At 42.7% G+C, this 12,019-nt stretch overlaps 1 protein-coding gene across 6 annotated transcripts in view; it reads right to left on the reverse strand.

The window, feature by feature from the left end:
• The window catches only part of LOC147029275 (integrin alpha-9-like), a 262,737-nt gene that overhangs the window by 209,957 nt on the left and 40,761 nt on the right, over positions 1-12,019 (reverse strand). For 5 of the 6 annotated variants that reach the window (XR_015055845.1, XM_085872220.1, XM_085872217.1 and 2 more), the window contains exon 2: positions 5,295-5,435. The exons of the other annotated variant lie outside the window; for it this stretch is intronic. Coding sequence is in view for 4 of the 5 variants with exons in the window: in XM_085872220.1 (XP_085728346.1) it covers positions 5,295-5,435 (141 nt within the window). In the remaining variant the exon portion in view is untranslated. The remainder of the gene's footprint in view (positions 1-5,294; positions 5,436-12,019) is intronic. 6 annotated transcript variants of the gene reach the window in all.

A 12,019-nucleotide genomic window follows, 5' to 3' on the forward strand; every position in this document is an offset into this window, starting at 1 on the left:
CAACAGTGGCTACAGAAAGTCTACACCCCTTTCAAAATGTTCACCTTTTGTTGCCTTATAGCCTGGAATGAAATTGCATTAATCAGACTTTTTCCACCGTTATTTACACATCGTAACCCTTCCTTCCAAGGGTACACTTCCAAGGGAAAAACAAATTCTACAAATTTCAGAAAAGAAAATAAAAATACAAAACTAGAATATCTTGGTTGGATAAGTGTCTACCCCCCTTATAATACCAATTGTAAATTAACTCAGGTGCAACCAATCACATTCAAATCACACACCAAGTTAATTGGCCTCCACTTGTGTTAAATTGGAGTGATTCTGAGTATTTCAGAATAAAATCAGCTGTTCCTGAAGGTTTCCTCTGCTGGGTAGTGCATTTCATGACAAAGACTCAACCATGAGAAAAGGAGCTTTCAAAAGACCTTTGGGATAAACTTGTAGAAAGACAGAGATCAGGAGATTCTGAAGCCATTTGGCAAAAAGTTTTCTGGTTTGACAAAACCAAGATATAACTTTTGGGCCTAAATGCAAAACACTACATTTGGTGCAAACCCAACACAGCAAATCACCCAAAGAACACCATCCTGACTATGAAGCATGGTGGTTGCAGCATCATGTTATGGGGATGGTTCTCATCAGCAGAGACTGGGTACACTTGTCAAGATAGAAGGGAAAATGGATGGAGCAAAATATAGAAAAATCCGAGAGAAAAACCTGCTGCCCTCTGCAAGAAAGCTGAAACTAGGATGGAAGTTTACCCTTCAGCATGATGACGACCCGAAGCACACACCCAAAGCTACACTCGAGTGTCTAAGGAACAAAAAGATAAATGTCCTTGAGTAGCCCAGTCAGAGCCTGACCTAAATCCAATCGAAAATGTGGCATGAGCTGAACATTGCTGTCCATGAACGCTCCCCCCGAAACATTTATTTTTTGGATACATTGTCAAGGCTTGTATGAAAGCTAACACAGAGAACGTACAACAAGGGGAGCAGGAGACAAGAGGGTTGGGAGCAGGAAGGACAAAACAGTGTGGAACAGAGACATGAGGAGAACTGTGGAAGGGTGAGGTGAGGGATGAGGTGGGGTACATGGGGTAAACAAGATGGACACCAAAGGGACTTTCAGGTCCTTACACGACAGAGACTTTCAGGAAGGAAAGCAGCGAATTTGAACGAGATGGGTTTGGGATGGATTAACGGGGGTAGAAAAGATCATGGTTTTGGATGGGGGAAGATAAGAGATGGTGGTGAACAGCTGCTTTGAAGACCTGGAGCTTGACTGAGTTTGAACAGTTTTGTACAGAAGAATGGGCAAATATTACAAATCAAGGTGTGCAACGTTGGTAGAGACTGATCCCAAAAGACTCTCAGCTGTAATTGCTGTCAAAGGGGCTTCCACCAAGTATGAACTCAGTGGGGAGAATGTTTATCCAACCAAGATATTCTAGTTTTGTATTTTTAATCAATTTTCTGAAATTTGTAGAATTTGTTTTTCACTTGGAAGTTGTGGGTTACGATGTGTAAATAAAGGTGGGAAAAGTCTGATTTAAAGGTCCCCTGACATGCAAAACTTTCTGGTTATTTATATATTAACTTGACCTTCCTCGTGAAGAAATCACCCATGTTTTTTTTTTTTAATAAAAAATGGGATAATTGGAGCAATATTTCGGTGCTTTTCACAACTTGCTATGCCCCGCCCCTAAAAAAGTTGACTTCAGCGAATCGCAGCGTGACGTCACAAACAGTAACTCGCACAGAATGGATTGACTCGAGATCTCTAGTCTAGACCAGCGTTTCTCAACCTTTTTACCCTTGTGGAACCCTGAAATAGTTTTCATGTCTCGGGGAACCCCTGCATAAAAATTATTATATACCATTATTAATATCAAGCTCTTTTTTATTTTTATCGTACTTCACGTGGTAAATATAATATTTTTTTTTTTCGGATACCTGGTTTAAGAAAAAAATGACCCCCTTTTTGTCAAATTTATTGGCAATGAAAAAAAAAACATACTGCTCGTTTATGAGACCTCACACCGAGGTTTTAATTCACAAAAAATTTTTTTGTTGTTGTTTGAAAACGCCATTTTTGAAAGTGTTTGTCAACCCCGAGTCTGTTTGACAATTAAAAAATACACCTCATATAACTTGATCAACAAAACTTAAACAAATAAAGCTAAAGCAATAAAGGTGGAGAGAGAGAGAGAGAGAGAGAGAGAGAGAGAGAGAGAGAGAGAGAGAGAGAGAGAGAGAGAGAGAGAGAGAGAGAGAGAGAGAGAGAGAGAGAGAGAGAGAGAGAGAGAGACACAGAGAGAGAGAGAGAGAGAGAGAGACACAGAGAGACACAGAGAGAGAGAGAGAGAGAGAGAGAGACAGAGAGAGACAGAGAGAGACAGAGAGAGACAGAGAGAGACAGAGAGACACAGAGAGACACAGAGAGACACAGAGAGACACAGAGAGACACAGAGAGACACAGAGAGAGAGAGAGAGAGAGAGAGAGAGAGAGAGAGAGAGAGAGAGAGAGAGAGAGAGAGAGAGAGAGAGAGAGAGAGAGAGAGAGAGAGAGATATATATATATATATCGCTTGGAAGCAGAGAAGATAGATGGACACCGTGCATGCGTCCCGTACTTGAGTCTGTCACTAAATGATACACGAATCCGCCGCGTACAGGACGTCCACTAACCAGTGAGGGCGGTTTCACACTGGCGCCATATCGACATCGTTAAATACATTCCCTATGGTTGTTATAATTGTAAATAATATAAGAGGTTGAAGCCTCTATTATAATAACCAAGGAGTTTCCAACAATATGCCATACGTGTATAGTAAAATTAAGAATATTAAATCAAACAAAAACTACTCAAAAATACATTAGCTAATTTACTACTTTCTCACGGAACCCCTAGCGACCTCTTGCGGAACCCTAGGGTTCCAGGGAACCCCGGTTGAGAAACACTGGTCTAATTAGTCCGATAAATCCGTCGTCTGTCCGACTAGTACGATAAATCCGTCGCCCGTCCGACTAGTATGATAAATCTGTCGCCCGTCCGACAAGGCCGATAAATCTGTCGCCCGTCCGACGAGGCCGATAAATCCGTCGTCCGTCCGACGAGGCCGATAAATCCGTCGTCCGTCTGACTAGGCCGATAAATCTGTCGCCCGTCTGACGAGGCCGATAAATCAGTCATCCGTCTGACTAGGCCGAATAAATCCGTCGCCCGTCCGACAAGGCCGTTAAATCCGTCATCCGTCCGACTAACTAGGCCGATAAATCCGTCTGACTCGGCCGATTAATCTGATGTGCTGTAGCTTTCTTTCTTTCTCTCTCTCTCTCTCTCTCTCTCTCTCTCTCTCTCTCTCTCTCTCTCTCTCTCTCTCTCGACGCGGCGATGCCGCTGATGCAGTGTCCCCCTTACCAGTACACTGGTGCTCATTTTGCCGACCTCGGAAGGATGACAGGCTGAGTCAACCTCCTGGTGTATTTTAATGCAGCGGCCAACGAGGCTTGAACTCAGGACCCTAGGATCCCAAGCTGCCACCCTCACCACTACGCCAACACCAGGCTTATTGTTTTTTACTGGTGCTACATGACGACAGTAGGAATAAAATAAATAAAAATGCAACAGAACATCAGATTTATCGGACTACTCGAGACAATTGTGTCACAAGGTGTGTTCTGCACACAAGTTTTCATATTATCCGGACAGCGAGATTGCTTCATTTTATGAGATACGGCCGATGACATGGGCTGACCATGCTTGCGATTTATTTGCCGTGGAGAACCACGTCCGCTGCGCTGCGTTGGTCACGTCACCTCACTAAAATATTTCTGATATCGAGCAGTATGCAAGTCGAATTTACATTATTAAATTACGAATAGGATTTAGTCGAACCAGTTGTTTTTGCCAAGTCTTCCTTCGATGTCCTCCCGATCATCATGAACTCCGGGAATTTCATCACCATTTTCCTCTGCTTTTCCTGCTTCGGGCTCGAACTGTGAAGGCTGTATTTCATTTCCAGCTGCCTGAACTTCACCTCCCGCGACTACGTTATCCGACAATTCTCCATGTGATTCAGACCAACATCCTTCATTTCTCTCACACTCACTGTCGTTACCAGACAAATGAAAGTCCATGTCATCCATTATTCAAAACCAAATGTTCGATTTTTTTAAAGCAGAAATGAACGAAGCGATTGAGTCGACTAATCAAATGTGGAAACACACAGAAAGCCAATAGAATCGCGTAGATCACCAACCCGAGTAATTTACGTGCAGCCTTTGTAATCCTGAACGTGACGTCATGTGGGTTACGCCCCTTTCAGGAGAATTTTTAGGGGTGTTCCCGAAGAGGTTTGTTTTTTAAATTTTACATTTTACAGAATGAGTATTGTGAATAAACATTGTCAGATCTGAAATCACGATGAAAAACTCCTATAGGACATAGATATGTGTATATATCTTCTTCTTTCGGCTGCTCCCGTTAGGGGTCGTCACAGCGGATCATCCGTATGTTTTACGCCGGATGCCCTTCCTGACGCAACCCTGGTCGCCTCTTACAACACAGGGATATGGTACACCTATTTTAACCGGGGTATACACCGGTCCAGTATACTGGTACTCATTTAGCCAACCTCGGAAGGATGACAGGCTGAGTCAACCCCCTGGTGTATTAATTCAGTGGCCCAACGGGGCTTGAACTCAGGACCTTTTGGATCCCAAGCCGCTGCCCTAACCACTGCGCCAACGCCAGGCTATAGTCATATATATATATATATATATATATATATATATATATATATATATATATATATATATATATATATATATATATATATATATATATATATATATATATATATATATATATATATATATATATATATATATATATATATATATATATATATATATATATATATATATATATATATATATATATATATATATATATATATATATATATGTATATATATATATATATATATATATGTATATATATATATATATATATATATATATATGTATATATATATATATATATATATATGTATATATATATATATATATATATATATATATATATATATATATATATATATATATATATATATATATATATATATATATATATATACATATACATATGTAATTTCAGTACTTTTGCGTGTCAGGGTACTTTAATGAAATTTAATTCCAGGCTATAAAGCAACAAAAGGTGAAATTTTGAAAGGGGATGTGGACTTTATATAACCACTGAACATTATTTCTGAGATTGCCACTCACCAAATATTTTGTACTCCACATCCACAATGAATTGAATATATTCAACGAAAACATTTCTGTGACTTCTTCATCCTTATTTGCACAGGAAGGCAAATATGATTCAGGTCTTTTAAAAGAGCAGTTTGCATCAGTTCCTCTGATCTGTAAAATAAAACACAACAATGCAGAATTTGCGTGTGTGTGTGTGTGTGTGTGTGTGTGTGTGTGTGTGTGTGTGTGTGTGTGTGTGTGTGTGTGTGTGTGTGTGTGCGTGCGTGCGTGTGTGATGAGAATAAGCCTGAGCACCGTTTTTGTTTTGTGGAGTAATATGACTTTTGAACCATGTGTACTCAGGCCATATGTTGTGGTGAAGTTTTCTGAGGTGGCCCAGCTGGGTTGATGGGTCGGGTCATTTTAGCATCGTCAGGGTAAGATTGTGAGCCCCAAAGATTGTGCTGCCACTTCTGTCTCATCTTGTGTTCCCCGAGTCTGACCAGGTGTGAGCTTGGCGAAAAGGAGGCATTCCGAGCATCGGTGACACCCCTTCCTGCTTATCTGGATGACACCCCCTCCTCCAGTTTCTGTGTACATGACTATGTATGTGGATGGGCCCTGAGAGGTGGATTAATTGTGCTTTAAGTATTGTGTTTAATAATGTTGTGTATTACGTGTTCAGAATTTTGTGCTGTCTTGTGCTTTATTAAATGATTTACATTTCCTCAGTTCAACATGTTATGGTGTAAAAACCTGACGACAACAACTTTGGTTAAGTGAACTAAAGAGGACGTTAATTAATTGCTTTGCACACACAGTACTTTCAAAAATGGTCTGTATCTGTGTCTCTCTCCCTCCCTCCCCCATAAAACACCCACCCCAACTCACTTATGGAAACACAAAAAGTTCAAATAAACACATCCTGAGCCAGAACAAAGCACTTAACAACCAATCAACCAAATATAGCAACACATGTCTGGTTTCTGCCTTCTTTCCCACATCTTAATTAAATTATTTGCATTTCCAAATCAAATGAGGGACAAAATACTGCATTGGAGTCATCAGAAAGAATCAGAATAAGTAAAGAGGAAAGGTGAAGCCAGAGAAGGATCGTGGATATGATTTGGGTGTCAGTTGCAACTCATCTATCCTTAAACTCATCCAGGCACAGCCAAGTGAGCATGACAAAAAATTTCTGCAAGAATTCTCTTCTCCCTCGACAGAAGGACAAAGACAGAGAAAGAGAGTAAAAGAAAAAAGAAAGAAAAGAAATAGCAAGAATTAGAATGAACAAGGAAAAATGACATAAAATGAAAGAAGACATAAAATCTGTGCACAAAGTTGGAACAACATCGGCAAATGCATGTCCGAGAAATGGTTGAGAACATGTTCAACATTGGTTTTTTACCGCGTTGTGTCGCGAACACTGGCTCTCAGAGAGCTCCGCGTTGTTCTTCTTCTTCTTGTTCTTGTTCTTCTTTTTCTTGTGAAGACAAAACCTTTCTGGGGGTGAGAATAGGGAGTGAAGCAGGCAGGGAGGCATCTGATGCCCTTAACGCACTTGATGCCCTCAAGGTACCTGATGCCCTGGAGGCACCTGATGCCCTGGAGGCACTTGATACCCAGGAGGCACCCGATGTCCTGGGGCGCTTGATGCCCTGGAGGCACCGGATGCCCTGAGGGCACCTGTTGCCCTGGAGGCACTTGATGCCCTGGATGCACCCGATGCCCTGGGGCACTTGATCCACTGGAGGCACCGGATGCCCTGGGGCCACCTGATGCCCTGGAGGCAATCGATGCCCTGGAAGCTAGCATAGCAAGGAGATTGACTGGTGGAATGACGCGGCTCTTGGACACATTTGTCCTTGTTTATAACTAAAATGGTCACCAGTCTTCCAGTTGTCCATCTTTGATCAGATCGCATAATAAAGTTCAGTGCAAGTGGATGCCACTGGTTACTGTGATTTTTTTTTGTCTACATTGTCGAGGCTCGTATAAGAGTTAACACACAATGCACAGCAAGGGGGGCACGAAACAATAGGTGTGGGAGCTGGAAGGACAAAACAGTGGGTAACAGAGACATTAGGAGATCTGTGGAAAGGAGAGGGATGAGGTGGGGAACATGGGGTATACAAGATGGACATCACAGGGACTTTCAAGAAGGAAAGCAGGGAATTTGAAGGAGGTGCGTTTGGGGTGGATTAACGGTGGAAGAAAAGATGGAGGTTTTGGATGGTGGAAGATAAGAGGTGGTGGTGAACAGTTGCTTTGAAGGCCTGCAGGGAAGAATGAGATTGAAGAGAGTGTGGGATTTTCACTAAAATTATTCCAAAGGCGGGGAAAAAGAGGAATGAAAGAGTGAAGGTGAGCAGTGATTCGTGATTTTCATAGTTTTGCCAGGAGGGGGTTGCTTAAGCGCCCTGCGGAAATACTGGGGGGGGGGGGACATATTGCAGACAGAGCAGGGGGGAGAGACCAGAGAGGAGACAGCAGAAGACAGAAAGACCACCGACCTGCCTGCGGTGAGAGAGTCAGAGGCCCAAAGCCTCAGCCTCATCATAGGAAATGCCAATGATCATAAATGCCTTGCTTTCCGCAGCGTGAAGCCAAGAAAGGTGAGTACCAGGAGAATCAGGTGGGAGGGGAGAGCAGTACTTCCTCCATCAGGATGCGGACAAAAACTTTGTATGTGGACAGGAGCTCAGGTGGGCTGAGGAAGGACTTTGCACGATGGAGTATTCCCAGGAAAGATCATGGCAGATAGTGACACCCAGAATCTTGACTGAAAGGACTTCTTCAAGAGGATTGTTGAGGAAGTAGATGGAAGGGGGGGGTGTTCCAAATGGGTCTTTCGAAGAGACGTAGTGAGAGTATGAGATTTGTCAGGATTGAAAGACATGATCCACGTGTTGGACCAGTTTGTGTTTTAATATAGATCTGCAGAGAGTGAAGAAGCTGCTGCTTGCCGGTCTGAGGGATGACAGATGGTACGGCAGAGGGTCGAGTCAACAGCAAAGAGATAAAAAGGATTTTCCAGAGAGTCGGAAGATCATTGATGAAAACCAGAAAAAGAACAGAGCCCAAAATGCTACCTTGAGGAACTCTGGAGTGGACAGGAAGAGGGGATGAGAGAACTCCATTTAGGGCCACACGTTGGCTGAAACAGGAGAGAATGTTTGCGAGCCATGAGTGGAGATGGCCTTGGATACCATAGGAAGAGAGTTTGGTGAGCAGGGCAGGGTGCCAGGCCGTGTCAAAAGCACGTGATATGCCGAGGGATATGGCTCTGATTTCATGTCTGGCATTGAGTACCTCCACCCATTGTTGGGAGAGCAAAAGCAGCATATCCAGGGTAAGTGACCTGGTCTGAAACCAAGTTGATGATCGGAAATCAAGCCATTGGAGAAGAGGAAGGATTTAATGTTTGAAGTGAGGATGGATTCCATAACCTTGTTGATGATTGGGAGAAGGCTGATTGGTCTGTCGTTGCAGGGATCTGTTTTTGCACCTTTTTGATGCAGAGTGGTAATGTTTGCCGATTTCCAAGCAGATGGCAGATTATCTTAAGCAAATGAGAGGGTGAATAGAACAGGAAGAGAGTGAGCAAGAGCAGAGGAGCAGGTTTTTAGGACACGTGGGCTGATGCCGTCTGGACCGGTTGCAGAATCTGAGTAGAGGGTTGACAGCAAGCTCTCCACCTTGTCAGTAGAAAAGGATACAGAGTCCAGAGACAGTTGGGTGTGACAGGGTAAGGTGGGTACAGAAAGCAACGTGTTTCTGACACAAGATTTAGATACAAACATCGAGTTTAGGCATTCAGCCTTTTCACAGGCGGTATCAGCCGTGCGGCCATTTGAGGTTGGGGAGGGGATGGAGTGGGAGCATACATCAGAAACAGATTTGATTAGATGCTGCCAGGATTTGGAGGAGGGAGAGAGGTTTGAAAGTTCAGACTTGAGCTTCGAAAGATGTTGTTTTCTGGCTCTCCTGAGAGGAGACACACTTGTTCCAAGCTTTATGGAAGGAACTGAGATTACCCTAAGTTGGGTTTGCTTTCCATGAGGCAAAGGCAAGTTGTTTCAGGACAACTGCCTCGCCACAAGCTTCAGTGCACCACGGGCGGGAGGAACGGTCGAACAACTGAAGACGAGAGGGGATAAATCTGTCCATGAGAGAGAGAGAGAGCAAGTATCTTTGAAAGAATTCCCAGAACGAGTTGATGTTGGAGAAAGTAGCGATGGGAGACAAGTCGAGAAGTTTGATGGCTGCTTAAGCCGCTGTCACACCTTGACGTTTTAGCCAACGTATGCCGACGTATGAAAAATTTGGCGAATACGCTGGCACATGTCGAATACATTATGGGTAAGTTTTGTATACGTTAAGAGCATGCTGAAGCACGCTGGCATACGTCGTAGCCCACCGAGCTCGTCGACAAATTTTGTGCATGCACAAAATTTGTCGATGTATGCCAGCGTATGACTCACACGTTCCGCATACGCTGGCCATAAGTTGTAGGCACGTTATGCGATCGTTGACACACGTCGATACACGTTACTTGTAAGTTACTCATAAGTCGAAATACGTCGAGGTCATGTTTAGCATACCCAAAACTTATTTCTAACCTATGAGTAACGTGCTTTGAACCTATGTGTAACGTATCTCCAACGCATATTGACATATTTGACGTCTTCCGGACGACCACAGAACTTACTGAACATGTTTCTAACTTACAGCTACCGTATACTGGCATATTGGCAGCGTTTAGGGGAATTGGTATATAAAAATGGGGTTCACAGAAGGAACCCGTCAGTGTTCCAGACTCCATGGTGAGTAGATGTCCATGTCATCCGAGAGATGGAGGATCTGGCAAGGCTGAGACGAGAATACCTACTAGCTCTCCTCCAACATCAACATGACCTCATCGATTTGACACTGTACCAGTTTCTGAGGAGGGTGTGGGTGATGATGGATCCTCCTTGCGTCCGCGTCCACGGCCAGGAGACTTATTGGCAGCATTCTTCGAGGTTTTCTTCGGCATGACGGTGATGTTGACACTTCAATGTCTCGTGCAGATATGATTTGAATCGTCGAGCAGCAGCCTTTTAATAGGCTACGCCACGTGATCGTCGGCGATACACTGCTGCACGCTATGCATAAGTTAGACTACCGTTGGGCATAAGTTGTGAACACCGACAACACGCTAAGCATTCGTTGGTATAAGTCATCTATAAGTTATCGAAACGTTCTGTGTACGTTACTAATACGTTATGCATACGTCCAACTCGTTATTATATGCCCAAAACTGAAAAAAACATCAATAGTTCAGCGTACGCCAGCGTTTTAGATAAATTTTGATACGTTGCCATACGCTAGCTGAATCGTCAAGGTGTGACAGGGGCTTTAGATACCTGACAGTCAGCCCGAGTTAAATGCCAGAATCGACGGCACTGAGGTAGTTCTCTGATAACAGCCAGAGATGTCCACTTTGACAAACACGTGGTCAAAATAACTGATTGTAGTGGAGGAAGAGCAGCAGATATTTTCAGGGAAATTTGTCAAAATCAGATCCAGAAGAGAGGAAGTGCCGTTGGTTGAGATCGGGTCAGGAAGTTGACCGATTAAGTCAGTCCCAATGAGACGCAGAAGTCTTTTGCTGAAGTGCCATGGCAGGTACCTGAGAGAGGAACCCACACCCAGCCAACTGGTATGATGACAATCATGTGTGCCAAGTTTGAACAAAATCAGACCATGCATTTTGGATAAATGTTTGGGGACACATTTAAGTAACAAAATGGCCACCAGTCGGCCATCTTGGATCCAATCTCAAAAAAATGATGTGTTTATGTAAGCTGGCATTCCCTATCTGTCTGCCAAGTTTGAACAACATCAGTAAATACATGTACATGAAATGGTTAAGGATATGTTCAACATAGGGGGTTTTTACAACTAAAATGGCTGCCAGTCAGCCATCCTGGAATTGATCTCGAAAAAAAAATGACGTGCTTATGCAAGCCATCACGTTAGGCCAAAAAAAAAATGTTGCATTGGCGTAACGGGTCACTGAAAAATAGGGTAGGTTGGTAGGGATTTTTTTTTTTTTAATAAATCCCTCCCAAAATCTCCCTCGGCTCGAGTACCCCCCCTTTTTGTCGGCGACCCCCCCCCCACTCAAAATTGAAAAAAAAGTATGGGGAAGGTTTGGACCATTTAAGATGGAAAAGTTTCAAACATACCAAAATATGGCTTTATTCTGTCAAATTTTTGCGCACGATTGAAGGCATTAAATTTGATAGACATGTTTATTTAGTAAGAACAATAAAAATAGTATCGTCTGGACTGAAGCAGGCTAGACAAGTTGAGCTATCGCCGGTAAATATTAAAAAAAATTAAAAACACTTTCAGCATCAGCATATCTCTCACTTGTGAAAGCTTGGTAAGACAATGTAGAAATGAGTTGGAACATGCTATTCAAATTTTATTGCAGGGTATATATGGATTGAAAGTCTTTCCGAAATTTCATTTGAGTCTAAATACAGACCTCGTAATATTGTGAGTAGGCTAGATCTGTAAAATAAAAATGGTACCCCTCCCCCCCCACCACCAAAAAGAGAGAAAATATTATAGATAAATAAAAATAGTACTAGCCTATTCTAGAGAGTAAAATCATTTCTATGTATAAAATTTCTCAACTTCACCGCAATATTTCATTCTTTAGACAAATCAGATTAAAAAGTGAAAATGTCATTCATTCC

The sequence above is a fragment of the Eptatretus burgeri genome, chromosome 3 (genome assembly GCF_056783735.1).
Source record: "Eptatretus burgeri isolate ZD-2024b chromosome 3, Ebu_testis_v1, whole genome shotgun sequence".
NCBI lineage: Eukaryota > Metazoa > Chordata > Myxini > Myxiniformes > Myxinidae > Eptatretus > Eptatretus burgeri.